This window comes from Mirounga leonina, unplaced genomic scaffold (genome assembly GCF_011800145.1).
Source record: "Mirounga leonina isolate KUSES-001 unplaced genomic scaffold, KU_Mleo_1.0 Mir_174, whole genome shotgun sequence".
Lineage (NCBI taxonomy): Eukaryota > Metazoa > Chordata > Mammalia > Carnivora > Phocidae > Mirounga > Mirounga leonina.
The window spans coordinates 1,934,293-1,953,296 of NW_023270451.1; the positions used below are offsets into that span (position 1 = coordinate 1,934,293).

Consider the following 19,004-nt stretch of genomic DNA (forward strand, 5'->3'; position numbering starts at 1 on the left):
TGGAGTCCCTGGATCGAGTCCCGCATCGGGCTCCCTGCTCGGCGCGGAGTCTGCTTCTCCCTCTGACCCTCCCCACTCTCATGTGCTCTCTCTCATTCTCTGTCAAATAAATAAATAAAATCTTAAAAAAAAAAAATACTGGTTGTGATATTTCCGAATGGAAATCTAAATGTGGGTTGCAGGAAAAAAATGCATGAAAAACACTGTTGAATTTTTTAATCATAAAGCAATTATGATAAGCTCTTGAAAAAATTATGTATGCTAGGTTGTCACATCCACATTGTCAGAGTTTTTCTTTTTTAAAAAATGTGCATAGAGGAACTACAACTTTGTTGAATATCAAGAGTCAAATGCCAGTGTTTATCATTCTCAGGGTTCTCCAACATTCCTCTGTTTATACTACTTAACCTCAAAGATACAGAACTCAATTAGGAAACTAGGGAAAATTTTAAAGATAACAAACAGCTCAAAAAATGGTTTTCCTACAAACTTTATTTTGAAAAAATCCCTGTAAGACATTATTTATAATGGTGCTTAGTTAAGATCTCCCAGAATTATGTTGGTTTGTCATATACTGATCAACAATTACACCACTTTAATATCCAATAAAACTGTGTTATGTTCATTAATTATTAAATTACTGTCCGACGCAGTGAGGCTGAATTTAGCTGAACTGGTGGGATGGAGGAAAATGCCAGCATGGATGTAAGTCTCTAGGAAAGCAAACATCCCGTTCCCCAATTTAGTTTATTACAATTTGACAAGGGTTGTAATTTGGAGTTGTAATCCTAATAACTTTTTTAAAAGAGAAAAATGTGCAAGATAATTAGTAAAATTATTGAAATAATTTCCAAGCTTGGGTCTGCATCAGAATCAGCTATAGTATTAAAAAAACGGTTCTCAGACCCCAGACTTCAATGACTCGAACAATGTCTGCGTGTAGGGCTCACTAACCTATAGGTCATAAAAGCTCTCCAAGTGATTCTGATATATAATCAGGTTTGGGAACCAGCTTCAACACCATTTTATGGACAGAGTTTATTGCAAGACAGAGAAGACGAGAAATAGTTTAGTGATTAAAAATTAACCACAATGAGGTATTTGTCTCGGGAAAAATTGTGTTAGTGGCCCACCTCTTCACACCCACTGTGACATATAATTAAAATCCACAAAGTCCCATTTCAAATGTTTTCATCCTTGTCATTTCAATAATTGCCTTTCTGAATCATCGGCAGGTTCACGCTCATCAGTTAACCCTTAAGGCTGACAGTGACCGAGTACTATTTACAAAGTTAGACTAGTCTAACAAAGGACTTTTCTCTTGGGATCTGCTTATCTTTCTACCTGCATTTATATGACAGAGCTCCAATGTGCTGGCCTTAAAAGAAAAACATCTTTTCTACTTGACTTTCCCTGGAAAGGGGATAGTTCAGTAAATGGCTCTTAAAAAACATATTTGAAGGATTAAGTGATAGGTTAATTCTAATTTTTAAAAAGTTCCTGCACTTAGGCACATACCCCAAGGTGATCATCACAAACTGCCCACCTGAATAACATGCATAGATAAGTAAAAATCTCTGAAAATGCTCAATCCTTGATGGCTTAAGTACCACGCACACTGGGAAATGCTGGGCCTTGGTACCCAGTTTAAGGTTTCTGCCAGGGCTGCAAATTATGAGTACTCAGAGGGGCCAACCTGCTACACATGTGACCTTGTTCCAAGGATGTGTGGGAGGCAGCTTCCAGACTGCGCACCCCTCTGACCCTGGCTGGCAACCTCATCCGAATGACCGAACTTTTCAGCGAATGCCTTCCTTAATGGAACAGGTCACGGCGGACTCTAGATGGAGCCAACCACTCCGATAACTGGCAAACAGGTCCTATGGACCTAGCCCGGTCTGGTTTGGGGTTTCTTACTTTGCTGGCTTTGGGTATTCGAATCTTCAACAGTCCTTAAAACACGCCAGACCACGACGGGTTTCTTCTCGTGTGAAACAATTCCAAATTTTCTTGTACAACTTAAAATGTGACTCATCACATTTTTACCACGGCAACAGTAACCGCCTGATTCTAATAAGAAGAAATGTATGGTATGTATGGTTTCTCTGAGCAAGAGATTTTTATCAGCTGAACCGACTTCAGAGTTAAATGGCTGAGTCGACAGGGAGTAACGGGTTACTTGTGTAAAGCTACATAAGGTCCTTGGGACCCAGACTGCAAATAGTCGTCCTATTCTCTCAACCTCTTCTCCTTCCACAAAAGGATTTTTGAGAGAACTAATCTAATAAATACATGTTGCAACTAGAGAGTGGGCCGTTTTCAACAATTTAAAAAGAAAATACAAGCACTGCAAACGTCCTAAACTCAGCACTGCTTAAAGTGTGCTCTGGGCAGAACAGCAATGGGGTCTCCTGGGAGCTTATGAGAAATGCAAATCATAAGCCTCATTCCAGATCCAGTGAATCAGGATCTGCGTTTTAACTATATTCCCAGGTGATCCATAAGCACATCGGAGACCGCCTTCTAGAATCAGCTACTCGGCATCCTGATACCACGTATGAAAAGAATCTCCCTTCCCACCTCATCCAAATGTCTTCAAACCAACTTTTAAGTCTTATAGAAATATCACCATTAACAATTTTAAAAGCCCAGGTCCCACCCCGGCAGGGTCTGATTAAATTGGTCTGTGGTGGAGCTTCAGCAAGAGGAATTTTTTTAACATTTCCACCCCCTCCCCCACCTTCAAGTAATTCTGATGTGCATCCAGGTGAGAAACAGAGGCATCAAGTATTTTAATGCTACCCAGCTGCTTTCGAGGCAAAGCTGTTATCACTTTAAAGCACACCAAGAGAACCTGTTTATGGAGGCTTCTCAAACTCTAGCATGCATCCGAGTCACGTGGTGGGTTTGCTCAAGCACAGATCGCTGCGCCCCATCTCCAGAGCTTCTGATTCGGTGGGCCCAAATCAGTAAGGGGGTGGGGCCAGAATCTGCATTTCCTGCAAAGTGCCCAGGTGATACAGGTGCTCCTGGTCAGGGGACCACACCTGGGGAAGCACAGATCATGTCATACCCCAGAAAGCTACCTAAGAAAACCGCGCTGGAGGCCTTGTTCAATTGTCTGGGTGGCTGGTTTTTAAGGGTGGGTAAAAGAGGAGTATTTCAGATCTGAGTGTCTTTCCCAGGACCAGGAGGTTAAGCTCCTGACTTCCCTGGGAAAGAACATGAAGATTTAACCCAGCACCCAGAAGTGCAGCATCCAGCAGCTGCTTAATAAATACCCCAATGACCGAGGAGGATCGCAAAGAAATCCACCTACTAGAACCAAAAGACTCCACCTGCCTGGCTTCCGTCATAACAGTTTTCCTAAGTAACACTCGGGTGAAATAGATCTCTCACTCACCAAACCCCACAGAGCACCAGGAGAGGTAGCAGTGATGGTAGCTGCTCGGGGCGTATTGTACATTAAGGCCAGTTCACCGAAACTCCCGCGGTTATCGTAATTCCCCACACACCTTCCGACACCATCGCATTTCACATAGATATCGAATGTTCCTCTGTTGGACAGATGGAAAGGAAGAGGTAAAAGTAACCCAAGTCAAATCTCATGACAAGAGTACATCATTTCAGAGAAGAGCTGTGTGCGACGAAATCTCCTTTCCAGCTTCCCGTTCTCCTCTGATGACAGGTGATAAAAGGACATCGATATGTGCCAGAGAAAACATCCGTGCCAGACAAGCAGGAAGAGGACATCAGCTAGACTGCGGTAAGGACCAGACATGTGCCTGCCGGGGGGAAATGAGACCGAACGATCAAAGTTTATAATAATAAAGCAAGTGATAAAATGAGACTCCAACCAAACAGAATATGCACGGACATCCTTCTGAAGAAGCTGACTGCAATCATCTCTGAGTGTAAGAACAGTGAAGGATGTTTTAGGAGTTTTTGTGTCTAAAGAGAACACGTATTACTCTTGAAATCAGAAGAAAATAACTTTTTTTTAAAAGAACAGAGCTCTAACAACTTGGTCAGCCCTACTATACAGCACTTACAAGGCTCTTGTATCATCTAAGGAAGGGCCGGCAGAGCAAGGCCCCCGGACTGGCTGCCTGCTTTCATGAATAAAGTTTTACCACACAAACACACGGGTTCGCCTGCGCCTTCTTGATGGCTCATGTGTACGAACCACAGCAGCAGAGCTGAGCAGCTGAGACCACATGGCCTCACAGCCTAAAGAGTTTGCTCTTCACATCATCCGGGGCTTTACTGCAGACCGACCCCCAACCTAGAGCAAAATGTAGAAATTCAGACTGAATATCTGGTCCTGGTCTTTTTGAAGGTCTTTTTATTTTGTGCTTATCTTTTATTTGGGTTCATGTTCTAAGCAAGCAGCCCACCGTCTGCCTGGCGCTGTCCTACGCATTTCACAGACCCCGTATCTACAGAACTACATTCTTCCTGTGGACGACAGTCTCCCCATACACTGTGTTTTATCAGAGAACATGGCTTCAGGTCTTGCTGAAACACCTGGGAGCACAGACAACAGAAATTCTTTGGCTTTATTCTCTTGGCTAAACCCCTAACAAAGACAAAAAAGGGAGAGCTTTTAAGATTAGGAAAAGGAGGGCGCCTGGGTGGCTCAGTTGGTTAAGCGACTGCCTTCGGCTCAGGTCATGATCCTGGAGTCCCGGGATCGAGCCCCGCATCGGGCTCCCTGCTCGGCGGGGAGTCTGCTTCTCCCTCTGACCCTCCTCCCTCTCATGCTCTCTGTCTCTCATTCTCTCTCTCTCTCAAAAAAAAAAAAAAAAAATCTAAGATTAGGAAAAGGATTATGAATGGTAAAGATAAAACAAAAGCAAAAAACACAAGATACGTTAACGAATAAGAGAATAACTGGCTTGACGTTCATGGATAGAAGGGTTTTTCAAGGATACCTTCTAGAATGGGTTTCATGACTGTTTTTCAAGTTCAGACTAATTCTTCTATTAACACTATTTACACTTTAGCACCAAAACCATTTTATACATTTTCTACTTGGAACAGAATAAAGTACGACAAATGTGCTGATGAGAAGTAAAATAAGCCTCCAGTCCAGCTGCCAGCACGTGGTCTGAAGCCTGTACCCCTTCTCATACACATTTCTTCCCGATAATGTGAAGCGTGGGGCAGAGTGGAGCCACGGAAAGACCACGAACAGTGGCCAGGAGACCCGGATGCCAGGCTGGCTGACCTTCGCTGACTCCTGTCACTTCCGTGTGCCTGGGAGTTTTCATCTGTCAAGGGGGTGATTAGGATCTAAGCGAACCGGGAAACGTAATGGAGTTTTTAACCATATTTCAGTTTGCCATATACCCTACAGTTAAATACAGTGTAACAGCTGAGTGCATTTCTGAGGTGTTTCCCTGATGAAAGCTGTTAAGGATATGAAAATCAAGACTTTAATTTATACGTGGAATAAGTGGGTCTGTTCTAAAATCAGAGAGCTCAGCCCAGCCCTCAGCGACAGCTCTACAGGTCAGCACAGCATTAAGACGAGGAAACGGGGGAGTCAGTGAGAGTCCTCCACGCGGAGAGCATGCATGACTGCTGATACGGGACAGATGCCAACCACAGAGCCACGTCAAGAAATGAGGCTGTGCAGACAGATGGGGTGTGATTTTCCACAAGGCTCTGAGCTGAGCACAACTCTACCCAGAGAAGCAAATGCAACCCAATGAATCTGGCCAGGCTGGGAGATGACCTGTGTGGCCCCCCAAACGGGAGGGGCACTTCAGCATCACTTTACCAAAGTGAGGAAATATAGCCTCCATTCAGACTGCTCCCCCAGTACAGTCAGGGCTCTTACCTAAGTATTGCTTCAAGCACGCTCTTCTTTCGATGGACTGTGAGAAACAAACTGAGGGTTCTAGAGGGGAGGTGGGTGGGAGGATGGGTCAGCCTGGTGATGGGTGTTAAAGAGGGCACGTTCTGCATGGAGCACTGGGTGTTATATGCAAACAATGAGCCATGGAACACTACATCAAAAACTAATGATGAAATGTATGGTGATTAACATAATGAAAAATTTTTTTAAAAAGCACGCTCTTCTATGACAAAGTAAAGATGTTTTCTGAAATTGCATTTTCAATATGAATGCCCACCTTCTCATTTAAATAAAATAATCTCTCTACGGTGTTTTAAAATAACTTCTCTATGTTTTTAATGCACAAGAATGCATAAACAACTTCTGGAAAGAACATAAACTACCCTCTCTACCATGTGCATGTTTTACTTTATCGTTAATAAAAAAAGAACAGATTGAGTTATATGATTCAACACCCCAGATGCTGCGCTCTGCCTCCCTCCTAAGTGTAACAGGCGTCTTCTCAAGCCAAAGGCAGCACACAGTAAATGACTGAGATTTATAGATTTAACTAAGCAAAATCATCCGTTCTTCTATAAACTAGGCGTCTTTTCATGATCTAATGTGGTTTCACCACACGTATTCACAGCAGGCTTCCAGGGCGTATTATGGAGTAAAAAGAATAAAGAGGTAACAGCAACTATCAAGTATTAATTTGCCAGTCGTTATAAGAACCGCTGAGAATTTATATGGAAGGGTCATTACATTTCAGCAGTGAGGTTACGCAAAACTTACCTATCGATCACGTAGAAGTTGTCACCATCATCGCCTTGATCAATTACATGCTCCCCTTCTTTGACCAGTTTTTCAAACATGGCATCTAACACTTGAGACATCTGCTCCTATTTTTTAAAAAAGAAAAGATACAGTCCTTATGTTTGTCTACAATATTTTCCTTTAACTAACCGTAATCGGCTTTATATTTCTGTGAACCAGCTTGAAGAAACAGAAGTATCATCACTGCCATTAAATCTTGTCAAAAAAAGAAAAAATACACAGCACAGTTGTTCTCATCACCTAACAAATGAGATGATTATGTATTTCCTTTCATATTCAGTACCTGAAAGTAATTATAATTAGCTATTTCAGAATATTTCAGCACAACGATCACCACTGTAATATATTGAAAAACGAACCACCGAACACCATATACCTTATACATGAAATAGAACCTTGGCAACTAAAATGACCAGGTTCATAAAGAACGACTGCAAATGCCTTTTAAAGATTGTTTTTAAAACTTCCCTATGTTTAGTCATCACTAGAACTAAATACTTAGTGAATTCAAATTCTGGCTCCAATCCTGTTTGGTTTTAGCACCAAAAATAAAAAAAAACAGAACAGAAAAACAACATAGGCAAATCCAAAATGGACTATGGCAAATTTGTTATCACTGTTCTTTACCACTATAGTTCTCTTCAAGAAGCAACCATTTACCTCCGTAGGACAGATTTATTAACACTGAAGCCAGAAATGTCAAACCTATTCTTCAAAAACTACCTAACTACATAAAATTTTTATTCTGCTAACATGTGGTTGACAAGGCTTAAGGATAAACGTCAGCTAGTGAGAATAAACTAGAAGGTGAAGAAATCTTTCCTCAGAACAAATACAGGAAAAATTCAAAGACCGTCAAACAGACAAAAGGGTTTAGTGTTTCTCAAACTGGGTTTTGTGGAACCCAGGGACTTTGTGGAAGTGCTTCAGTGATTGATTCTGTAAACCACTGATTTAACTGCCTCCTCAAAGTGTATCTGAGCCATTAAATATTGAAACTAATGGAAACCAAGGTGCTCAGATGAATTATATATACATAATTTTTTCGTGAGGTTAAATTTCTCATAAAATTAACTATGGTTAAGTGAACAATTCAGGGGCCACAAAGTTGTGCAACCACCACTTCTTAGTTTTCATCACCCCAAAAAGAAGCCCTGTGCCCACTAAGCAGTCACTTCGCTATTCTCCCCTCACTGGCCCCTGGCAACACCTACCTGTTTTCTATCTCTATGGATTCCCCTAATCTGGATATTTCCTACAATGCAATCATACAACGTGACCTGTTACTTCTGCCTTATTTCACTCAGCATAAGGTTTTCGAGGTTCATCCTTGTTCTGGATATATCCTACTTTATTCCTCTTTTATGGATGAATAATATTCCACTGTAAATATACCACAATTTGTTTATCCATTCATCTGTCAATGGACATTTGGATTGTTTCGCTTTTGGCTACTGTGAATAGTGGGGCTACTGAACATTCATATTCAAGTATTTGTTTGAATATTTATGTCAATTCTTCTGGGTTATACCAAGGAGTGGAACTACTAAGTCATATGGTAATTCTAGAACTTTTTGAGCAACTGCCAAGCTGTTTTCCACAGTGCCTAAACCATTTTCTTTCCCACAAGCAAAGTACTAGGGTTCCAATTTTTCCACATCCTCGCCAACACTTGTTATTTTCCCTTCTTAAAAAAAAAAATTATACCCACCTTAGTAGTGCTGGGCTGGTATTTCATTGTGGTTTCAGGATTGGCATCTCCCTAATGACTAGCTATGTTGAGAATATCTGCATGTGCTTATTGGTCATTTGTATATCTTTTTTGGAGAAATGTCTATTCAAGTATTTTGCCTAATTTTAAGTTGGGTTGTTATTTTGTTATTGAGTTGTAAGAGTTCTTTATATATTTTTGGATATTTGGCCATTATATATATATATGATTTGCAACTATTTTCTCCCATTCGGTAGAATGTCTTTCACTTTTTTCAATAATGTCCTTTAATGCACACATTTTTAAAATTTTTTATGAAGTTCAATTTCTTTCTTTTCTTTTCATATTCTTGTTTTTGGAGTCCACCTAAGAATCCACTGCTAAATAAATCCAAGGTCATGAAGACTTACCCTTGTGTTTTCTTCTAAGAGTTTTTATAGTTTGGGAGCTTACATTTAGGTCTTGGATCCATTTTGAGTTAATTTTTGTGTACAGTGTAAAGGAGGGGTCCAACTTGGTTCCTGTGTGTGTGGGATATCCAGTTGTCCCAGCACCATTTGTTGAAGGGACTCTTCTTTCCCCATTGAATGGTCTTGGCACTCTCATCAAAAATCAAATGGATATCAAATCAAATGTATAAATCAAATGTATAGGTTTGTTTCTAGACTCTCAATTCTATTTCACTGTTCTATGTGTCTATCCAGGCTAGTAACACGTTGTTTTATTCCTGGAGTTCTGTAGTACAGGTTTTTTTTTTTTTTTTTTAGATTTATTTATTTATTTTAGAGAGAAAGGGGGAAGGGGCAGAGGGAGAGAGAGAATCTCAAGCAGACTCCCCGTTGAGCATGAAGCCTGACGTGGGGCTCGATCTCACAACCCTGAGATCATGACCTGAGCTAAAACCAAGAGCTGGATGCTTAACCATCTGAGCCACCCAGGTGCCCCTGTAGCAAAAGTTTTGAAATTGGCAAGTGTGAGTCCTCCAACTTTGCTCTTCTTTTGCAATATTATTTTGATGATGTGGGCCCTCCTTGGTTATATATACGAATTTAATAAATGATACAAAAGCAAAATGTTAATGCGTTTGCCTCATTCAGCTTTATAATACATAAATGTTACCAATTTAAACTTTTATAAAATCATACTACCACAAATAATTTTTGTAAAGCTTTTTTATTTTTTATTTGACAGAGAGAGAGAGAGCAGAAGCACAAGGAGCGGCAGGCAGAGGGAGAAGCAGGCTCCCCGCTCAACAGGGAGCCCGCTGCGGGACTCGATCCCAGGACCCTGGGACCATGACCTGAGCTGAAAGCAGATGCTTAACCGACTGAGCCACCTAGGCACCTCCCTGACACAAATAATTTTTAAAAAGAATACAGAACCTCTACAAATACAGATATATTGCTAAGTAAAAAGAAGAATGGGGCAGGACACTATGGAGAGTCTGCTGTCACTGAAATTTAAAAACAACAACATACTGCTCTGTACAAAGCATAACCCTGGAAAAATACCCATGAGAATGCTCAAAACATGTGTGGCTCCTGAGAAGCTGGGGTGCGAGGGAGATTTTCTCTCCCTAACTACTCTTTTGTTCTTTTTGGATTTTCATAAACTGTGTACACACACAGACTTAGAACTTTTAATTAAAAAACCCGAGCTCTCCATCTGAACAGAGAACATACTACTGCATCTTCCCGTGGGCTAAGCAAAGCTTTTGGAGGAACATGGGGGTGGGTCCTGCAGGAAGGGGTTTTCGTCCCCTCCCTCGGTCCCTGCGTGAGCTCTGACACCTACTTGTGAAACAGGAAGCCCTGTGGAAGATGAAGCCAGTGTGGCAATGCCGTCTGGATGTGCGGCTAATTGGCCCCACGGGGACCATTTTACCCAAATGAGTTCATCAACCAGGCAGCATATGGTCACCTATCAAAATTATGAAGTTTGATTAAATGGTTTACTAATATTTTGTTGCACTTACTATTTATATTCCAACTCTTTTAGTCCAGATGGAGAGAGAATATCAGCTTTATTGATTAGCTCTTTCTCTAAATGTCAAATGGAGAAAAAACAAAAATGAAATACACTGCTCTAGTAAATTTTTTTGTTGTCTTGGTATTTAGCTGCATTTTAAAACATTATAAAGCTTAGGAATTCACACATGATATATAAAAAAAGTAATTCCTGGTAAAATACAGAACAATCATTTCTTCTAGAACTTCTCACTGTGACAGGTGTCTGTTCTAATCAATCAAAATGTAATTTCCCCATAATTATGCACAGAGTGAAAAGAACTTAGGAAATATTTAATATGCAGAGGCTTATCCCAATGACTGACAACTACAGTAGGAAATCCACATCTTATTCTACAGAATGCAAATTCGAGCTCGATGAAAGGTCTCTAACTTCAAAAACAACTATTTACTCTCCATTAATGAAAGAACCTATCATGGAGCATAGGAAAATTATTTCAGTTTGCCTCAAATTAGAAATATTTCAGAAGAAAAATGGCCTACTGAGTCGAGCATTAAAATATTCATGAAAAGGATATCTTCAAAGAGATTAATAATTATAAATGCTGTGCTCAAACATAGGAATATACAGCCCTCCCAGGAAAAATATTCAGAGGCCTAGGAGGTGCCAGATTTCCAAGCTAAACAATGACTTCAGGGAATTCAGATGGGATAGTACGTAAAAGGCCAAGATCATTCTCCTTTCTAGTTAGTATTTACTGCTTTCCTTCCTCCTCTAAATTTTCCTGTTTCAGAAAAAGGTACCAGCTCGTGTTCATTCCAGCGAGACAGTGGGAGTCATCCTAGACCCTTTCCAACAGGTCACAAATCGGTCGGTCCCGAAGTGCCAACTTCGGCTAATCCTGAATATTTTATGAAACCGTCCTCCGTCCCCTTCCCTAAGCCTATTTCCCGCCCTTCTACCTTCCATCCTGCCACTGCAGTGACCTCAGACACATTCGATTGTTCATTTCTCTGCTTAAAATGTTTCAACGGTGGGGCGCCTGGGTGGCTCAGTTGTTAACGTCTGCCTTCGGCTCAGGTCATGATCCCAGGGTCCGGGGATCGAGCCCCGCATCGGGCTCCCTGCTCGGTGGGAAGCCTGCTCCTCCCTCTCCCACTCCCCCTGCTTGTGTTCCCTCTCTCGCTGTATGTCTCTCTCTGTCATATACATAAATAAAATCTTAAAAAAAAAAAGTTTCAACAGTGACTTCCTACTGCCTCCAGCATGTGGCCGACACTACAGGGTGGCATTCAAGAAGGGTCCCCGATGACATAGCACACACACATCTGAGCTCTCACCACCGTGTCTGCTGGTGCGGGCTCCCGTGAGAACACTCCCTGGGCTTTCCTCCCACGGGCACTCTCCTTCCTACTCACTCTCTGCAGCTCAGCTCGCATGGCCTCCCCAGCTCCCTAAATCCCCAGGTGGGGCGGAGAGACCCTCTCCTCACACAGCTGTCCTGACTCCATCACAGCATGGATCATGTTGCACCAAACTGCTTTTGAATCCCTCATCAAATTATAAGTTCCAAGAGGACAAGAGCCATGCCTGAGTATTTCTGCGGCGTCCCTAAAAAGGCTTTACATGGGCTTCCGAGCACGGTAAGCAGTCTGGGCATCAAAGTGAAAGGAGCTGTTGTATAAGCAGGTTATTGGAGTTGAATATGTAATCCACTTTAAATGCATCTGGGTTATTGTAGGAAAAAAATGTGTATCGTGAAACACTAGAAGACTGTTTAAAAAACACGAGCTTAAGCTAAAATCTTCAATCTGCCATGTTTGGGGAGGTTTTTATTTATTCCAGGTAGTAATCTGTTGAGAAGAATAAACTTTTACCCATCTATATTTTGCATTATTTCCAGAAATGTAGGGAAATAAATCAAGATAGCTTGAGCTCTCATTTTTAAAAAAACATCTTTTGGAAGTAACTACGTAAATATATCTGCTTCTTCCCTATAAAATATCCAGTAATGATAATTCATGAATTTGGTAACTTTGTGATCCCCCCACCCCAAGAACTGGCCTTTAAAATACATATACTGAAGACCTTCAACATAGAAGCCAAAAAAGGCTAAAAAAAATTTACTGTTTCGGGTGCCTGGGTGGCTTAGTTGGTTAAGCATCTGCCTTCAGCTCAGGTCATGGTATCAGGGTCCAGGGACCCAGTCCCGCTTGGGGCTTCTTGCTCAGCGGGGAGCCTGCTTCTTCCTCCGCCCCTCCCCATGCTCTCTTGCTCTCCCTCTGTCTCTGAAATAAATAAATAAAATTAAAATAAATAAATAAATAAATAAGGGGAGCCTGGGTGGCTCAGTCGTTAAACGTCTGCCTTTAAGCGTCTGCCTTTAAGCGTCTGCCTTCAGCTTGGGTCATGATCCCAGGTTCCTGGGATCAAGCCCCGCATCGGGCTCCCTGCTTGGCGGGGAGCCTGCTTCTCCCTCTCCCACTCCCCCTGCTTGTGTTCCCTCTCTCACTCACTCTCTCTCTGTCAAATAAATAAATAAAATCTTTTAAAAGAAAATTTACTGTTTATAAAAATCACCACTTTAATTAGGTAAAGCTGTTCCTGGCCAGAATATACTAGTGAAAGCCTTTTAAAAATTATTTTAAATGCATCCAAAATTTTCACAGTGCCTTTAAAAGAGTTAAAGGTGAAATGGCAAGAAAGGAGGAGACCGAAGGGGCAGCAGCATCTCCGGAAAACACGCCTGGCAGCCATCTGACGCCCGTCTGTTTATCACCGGGCACACGGGCACCAGAGAGCACCAGACAGTCACTGCTGAAGCACGGAAACATGGCTTCGATGCAACAGGAAAGTATGCACACGGAGTAACACGTGGTAGTCACCCAAATCTGGAGCTGGAGCCCTTCACGGCCGGCGCTTGTTCTTGCTACAGGAAGCGTGGCTGGGGGCCAGGACCCCCGGTCTCACCTGAGAGCCGGTGAGAAATGCTCTCAGGCTCCACCACACACCTACTGAACCAGACTGTGCCTTCCGAACAAGATCCTCTGGTGACAGACAGACACAGGAAAAGTGTGAGCAGCCCTGCTTCTGGTGAGCTCTGAAATTCTCCCACGTAAAGTTCTAGTCGAAAAATAGAGAAATCTCCTTAGCTGAAGCCTACCCCTAAAGGTAAAATTGAGCATTAATTTTACAGCTGTCCTCTCTGTGTATCTGGAGGAAAGAGTTAAATACTAAATTAGTTTAATTCTAATACCACACACACACAAAGTTGTATCTTTCCACTAATCATTATTTGGACTCCTATTGGTGGAAGATTATTAGAAATCACATAATTTTAGTGTCCTTTATGTCACAGAGTCATTATCATTCTAGATAAATGAGATGAGGGGTTATGTGGAAGCCCATCAAAATTTTACAAATTCCCTTCAGTCACTTATTCTAGCATTTAATACTATAAGAAAATATTTCCATTCCTAAATTAAATTCTTAAATTTTCTATCTTAATTCCATTTCTCTCTCTTTTTTTTTTTTTGGAGGGAAGGGGAGAGAGAGAGAGAGACCGAGAAAGAGAGAAAGGAGGGACAGAAGGAGAGAGAGAGAGAGAGAGAATCTTAAGCAGGCTCCACGATCCCAATGCAGGGCTTGATCTCACAACCCTGAGATCATGACTTGAGCTGAAATCAGGAGTAAGATGCTTAACTGACTAAGCCACCCAGGCACCCCTTAATTTCATTTCTTAATCTTCCATTATTAGAGCAAACAACCAACAACCCCATTCTTTAGAGCTCACAGTTTTACAAACTCAGTAAGAATTCTAGAGGACCTGGGTCAAACTGGACAAAACTTATATACACGTGGTCCTAAACAACATCTCCAAAGTCACAAAATGTAATCCGTGTTCCTGGAGGACATGACAGAAACATGTGGTATTAGAAACAAAAGATCTTTAAAAAATGTTTCAGGGTGTCCTATGACCCAGTGTAGATACAGTACCTTCCTCTTTATAAAAATGACTTTAAGAAAACCCCATCTTAAAAAGATTTTAATTTAATGTTCTAGGGCATCGATCTGAAAACTATTAAGATGCTGCGTTTGACCAAAAAAAAGTTGAGGTAAGAGGCATCTGGGTGGCTCAGTTGTTAAGCACCTGCCTTCAGCTCAGGTCATGGTCCCAGGGTCCTGGGATCGAGCCCCACATCGGGCTCCCTGCTCAGCGGGGAGCCTGCCTCTCCCTCTGCCCCTCCCCCTGCTCGTGTCCTCACTCTCGCTCTCTAATAAATACATAAAATCTAAGAAAAACCCTCAAAACTTTAAAAAAAAAAGTTGAGGTAAGCTACAGGAGTTGACTCAGTTTCCACATTTGGGTCATGGCAGCAGGATCATGGCAACCCAAACAATCACCTAGCAATAAAGAAGCATAATGTGAGATGAAGGAAGAGAACATTTAGGTCCGAGCACAGGGCAAAATGTGAATCACATGCTCACGGGACAGGGGTTTCTAGAAAAAAACCAAACCAGAACTAAATACCAGAAATTTCAAAATCCTTACAAAGAAAAAAAATCCCTCCACCTTTAAAACGAAGTAAAATGTTGCTTTTAAAATACATATAATACAAAAGTTAGACACTAAAATATCATTACTATCACGAGTCGGTGAGAGAGGCAGTCCACCGTGGGCCCTGCGCCGCCCTGCACATTCCTGCCGGATGTACAAGGAACGCAAGGTGCAACCCTCTCTTCATCTGGGCCGTTTCTCAGGGCTACTCTTGTAAAGTAACCTGGAGGGATGAGATAATGTCTTCTGCAGACAAGGGGGCAGGCAGGCCTGTGTGCTCACAGCTTCAAGGATATGCACCTCCCAAGCTTAGCCTTGCTCTCCTGGAACACAAACTACCACACAGGCAGGCATCTTGGAGGGGGGGGCCTTTACATCATCCCGGGTGGCGTTAACCTGTTGGGAGGGTAAAATCCAAGACCCTGCAACCGTTCTTTACTCTGATGCTGAAAAAAAAAAACCATTTCTGGTCACTGAGATGTAGCTTACCGGATCCAGGTTCTTAAACAGCAGGATGTCTTTGCAAGCCTCTTGCAATCGATTTCTTTGATCATCAGTTTTGGGATGTATAATCTAAAAGGACACCAAATTAACAAACAAATTAGTCTACTCATCTTATGATAAGGGATGAAACTTCCCAGCAGGACGTCAGAGGGAAGAACTGTCAGTGCTGAGGTTCACTTTAGGGGACCAGACACAAGCTATCAGCCCCCTAAGTAAGGGCAAGTAGTACAGTCTTGTCTGGGAAGGCGGGGCACACTCATCAACAGAGCGCTGGAATGTTTTTCAAACGGGTGTTTTCCCCCAGGTTAGCAAGTTCATTTTGTAAAGGCCTGTGATTGGCTATTCACTAAAGACCCCAAAGCTCCCAGCCAGTGGGAACATACAGAAGGACAAGAGGCCACAATGGCTATGCTGAAGGTCTAGAGACTGCCTTCATTCTGTTTAATACTCTCTCGATATTCTCTATCACTGTTTCATACTCTACCACTGAGTGGGATAATCTTTTAGGATGTAGACCTTTCCTTTGAAATGTGACGGTCTCTCGAAGTCAATAAATTCTTACACGTATATTGCATTAGATGTTAAATATATTTTTACACACTATGTATGTAACTATCCCCACAGAGAGTGGTTTTCCAAAGGGAGCACGTAAACACAGGGTGATGTACCTAGAGTGTGGATTTGAGGAAAGATGAATCCAACAGTCCTGGTGTGCTCAATTTAGAATGAGCTCAAAGAGAACCAGTGTAGTCTATTCTTCCTAAAGCATCATCCCAGGAGGGCGAAGACCAACAGAATGCCCTCTGTAAGTGTGGCGTGTCAACTCTCCAGAGCCTCTTTTGACGAGTGGAAGGCTCAACCCACATGAACCAAAAGGCCCATTCTTTTGTGAACATTGGTAGTTTGTAACTATAAAATGAGTCGAGAGGCAAGAGACAGTCCTAAAAGCAGCAAGCATGGAGAGTCACCCTCCTGAACCACCTAGGCACTGATGTTCAGAGAGCAGCTGTGGGGGCTGACGAGCAGGTGCCCCAGCTCCTCTGTCACTGGCCCCACCATCGGATCAGCCGGAATCAGGCAGTGGGGAGTTCTGTGCCCATGAATATACCAAGACTCACAATGGGAAATTAGAATTGGCATTTCAAACCCATCTCAGGTGGCTAAATATTAATGAAAATCATAGGCCCAAATAAAGGAAATTGACCGTATTCAGGCATACATCTTGTTTTACTGACTTCACCTTACTGGGCTTCACAGATAAGATGTGATTACAAATTGGAAGGGCGTGGCAACGTTGCGTTGAGCGCCATTTTTCCAGCAGCATTTGCTCATTTCGTCTCTCTGTGTTACATTTTGGTAATCCGTGCAGTATTTCAAACCTTTCCATTATGACTGTATCGGTTATGGTGATCCGTGATCAGTTATTAGGACATGTTGAAAGCTCAGATGATGGTTAGCATTTTTTAGCAATAAAGTATATTTTTAATTAAGGCATGTACATTGTTTTTTTAGACATAATGCTAAAACAGAGTATACACATAACTTTTATATGCACAGGGAAAACAAAAAATTCATTTGACTGGCTCTCCTGCAATATTTGCTTTATTTCAGTGGTCTGAAATTGAACTCACAGTATCTGCAAGGTATGCATGTATGTGTATTATTTATATACTACACAAAAGAGCATCAGACAGTGGGAGAGGAAGTCATTGCATTCTTTCCCATATGGGTAAGATATATGCAAACTTTTATTTACTATCTAATCAATATTCACCTCAATCTAGATTTTAAGACGACATATGGACACAGAAAAAGCAGACCCTGGTGCCTACTAACTCACTGCTTACTATACAAGAAACTTTTTAAATTAGTGCACTGAAAAAATCATGCCAACCAAAATTCATATCTCCCTACTTCAAATAAGGAAGGTTAACACAATAAAACAAAACAAAAAGTCACTTCTCACTCCAATAGAACCTCAAATCGAAGCAATCATAAAATGTTTGCCTGCTGAGGGGCGTCTGGGTGGTGCAGTCGGTTGAGTGGCCAACTCTTGGTTTCGGCTCTGGTAGTGATCTGAGGGTCATGGGGTCGAACCCGGAGTCAGGCTCTGTGCTGAGTGCAGAGTCTGCTGGAGACGCCTTCTCTCCCCTGCTCTGTCCCTCCCCCTTCTCTCTCTCTCTCAAATAAATAAAATCTTTAAAAAAAAAGTTTGCCTGCTAAGAAGCTCTGTCCTCAGAGAGAAAAAGTTGGGGATACCGTGGCACCCCTGTGGAAAAAACGTTCTAGGCCCAAGATGGAGGTGCTCCAGCCCAGGGAGCACCGTCAGCACACCACAATTTAGATAGCCTTTGTGTCCCCGTAAATGCTCCAGAAGCGTGGCGTATCCAGTTAGCCAACCAAGGCCCAAAGCCAAGCCAACTGTGGGTTCTATACTTATTTCTCGTCCCTTATTCCTTATCCCATGAATGCTTCCTGCCTTCTACCCCATCTCCCAGCTCTCTGGACTCTTGGGAACCCACTTTAGAAAGTGGTAGGGTTTGTCTGGATCGCCCAAATTATCTTCTTTAATCATTCTTGGCACCATCTTGCCCCTGCTTTACTCTTGTTATCAATTTAAGTCTTTCTCCACGACCATTCACTCCATAGGAACCCCTCACACAACAGCTTTTTCCTCTTCTCTCTCTCTCTCCTAACTTGTGTTCTTATGCATTAACCCTTTTCAATTCTGGCTCTTAATCCTGCCATCACTGCTATGGTCTACGGCTCTCCCTGTTTTCCGTTCTCTCTCTGTCCCCTCTCCCCACCCTCACTCCTCAGAGTCTCCTATCATTTACAGACCCCACATTAAAATCCTGTTCTGTGTTCTGGAAAGCTAACAGTCAGAAATCAGGTGACTCCTTGCGCTTTGGTGACCCTGCCCTGTAACCAACTGCTCAAAAGATGTTCTCCCACTTCTAAAGACTCTCATTTTTTTCTGTTTGGTTTGGTGTGAGCCTACATATAAGATCTGCATCTGGATAACTAAGGGTGTAACTAAACCATACACCCAAATGTGATTTTTATTACACTAGAAGTCACTTTTTTTTTAAATTAAATTTTATTTCTGATTTCAGGGTAAAAATCTCATTTGTTAAACAAATAATTATGTAGCATTTATTATGTGCCAAGCACTGGTTTAAGGGCTTTAAAAATATTAACTCATTTTATCCTAGTAACTGACCCCATGAAGCAGGTAATAATTTATGCTAAGTAAAATAAGTGAGACAGAAAGAAAAATACCACATGATCTCATATATTAAAATGAACTTGCCCACATCATTTCTTCAGTGTCAAAGTTCAGAGCTGCAGAGCTAGGATTCATCCCAGCAGGGCTGGCTATAGAATTTATGCTCTAGGGGCACCTGGGTGGCTCAGCCGTTAAGCGTCTGCCTTAGGCTCAGGTCATGATCCCAGGGTCCTGGGATCGAGCCCCGCATCGGGCTCCCTGCTCCGCGGGAAGCCTGCTTCTCCCTCTCCCACTCCCCTTGCTTGTGTTCCCTCTCTCGCTGTGTCTCTCTGTCTGTCAAATAAATAAATAAAAT

At 42.1% G+C, this 19,004-nt stretch overlaps 1 protein-coding gene and 1 long non-coding RNA gene across 2 annotated transcripts in view; both read right to left on the bottom strand.

The window, feature by feature from the left end:
* PRKAR2B (protein kinase cAMP-dependent type II regulatory subunit beta) overlaps positions 1-19,004 on the bottom strand; it is a 90,209-nt gene that overhangs the window by 9,768 nt on the left and 61,437 nt on the right. Inside the window, exons 4-6 of the mRNA XM_035020359.1 lie at positions 15,406-15,489; positions 6,638-6,744; positions 3,404-3,557 (exon numbers count right to left, since the gene is read on the bottom strand). Of these exons, the coding sequence (XP_034876250.1) occupies positions 3,404-3,557; positions 6,638-6,744; positions 15,406-15,489 (345 nt within the window). The remainder of the gene's footprint in view (positions 1-3,403; positions 3,558-6,637; positions 6,745-15,405; positions 15,490-19,004) is intronic.
* Positions 886-3,394, bottom strand: LOC118020624. Its single transcript, XR_004681964.1, has 2 exons — positions 2,855-3,394; positions 886-2,070 (listed from the first exon to the last, which is right to left on the bottom strand). It is a non-coding gene; the product is annotated as an uncharacterized LOC118020624 (long non-coding RNA).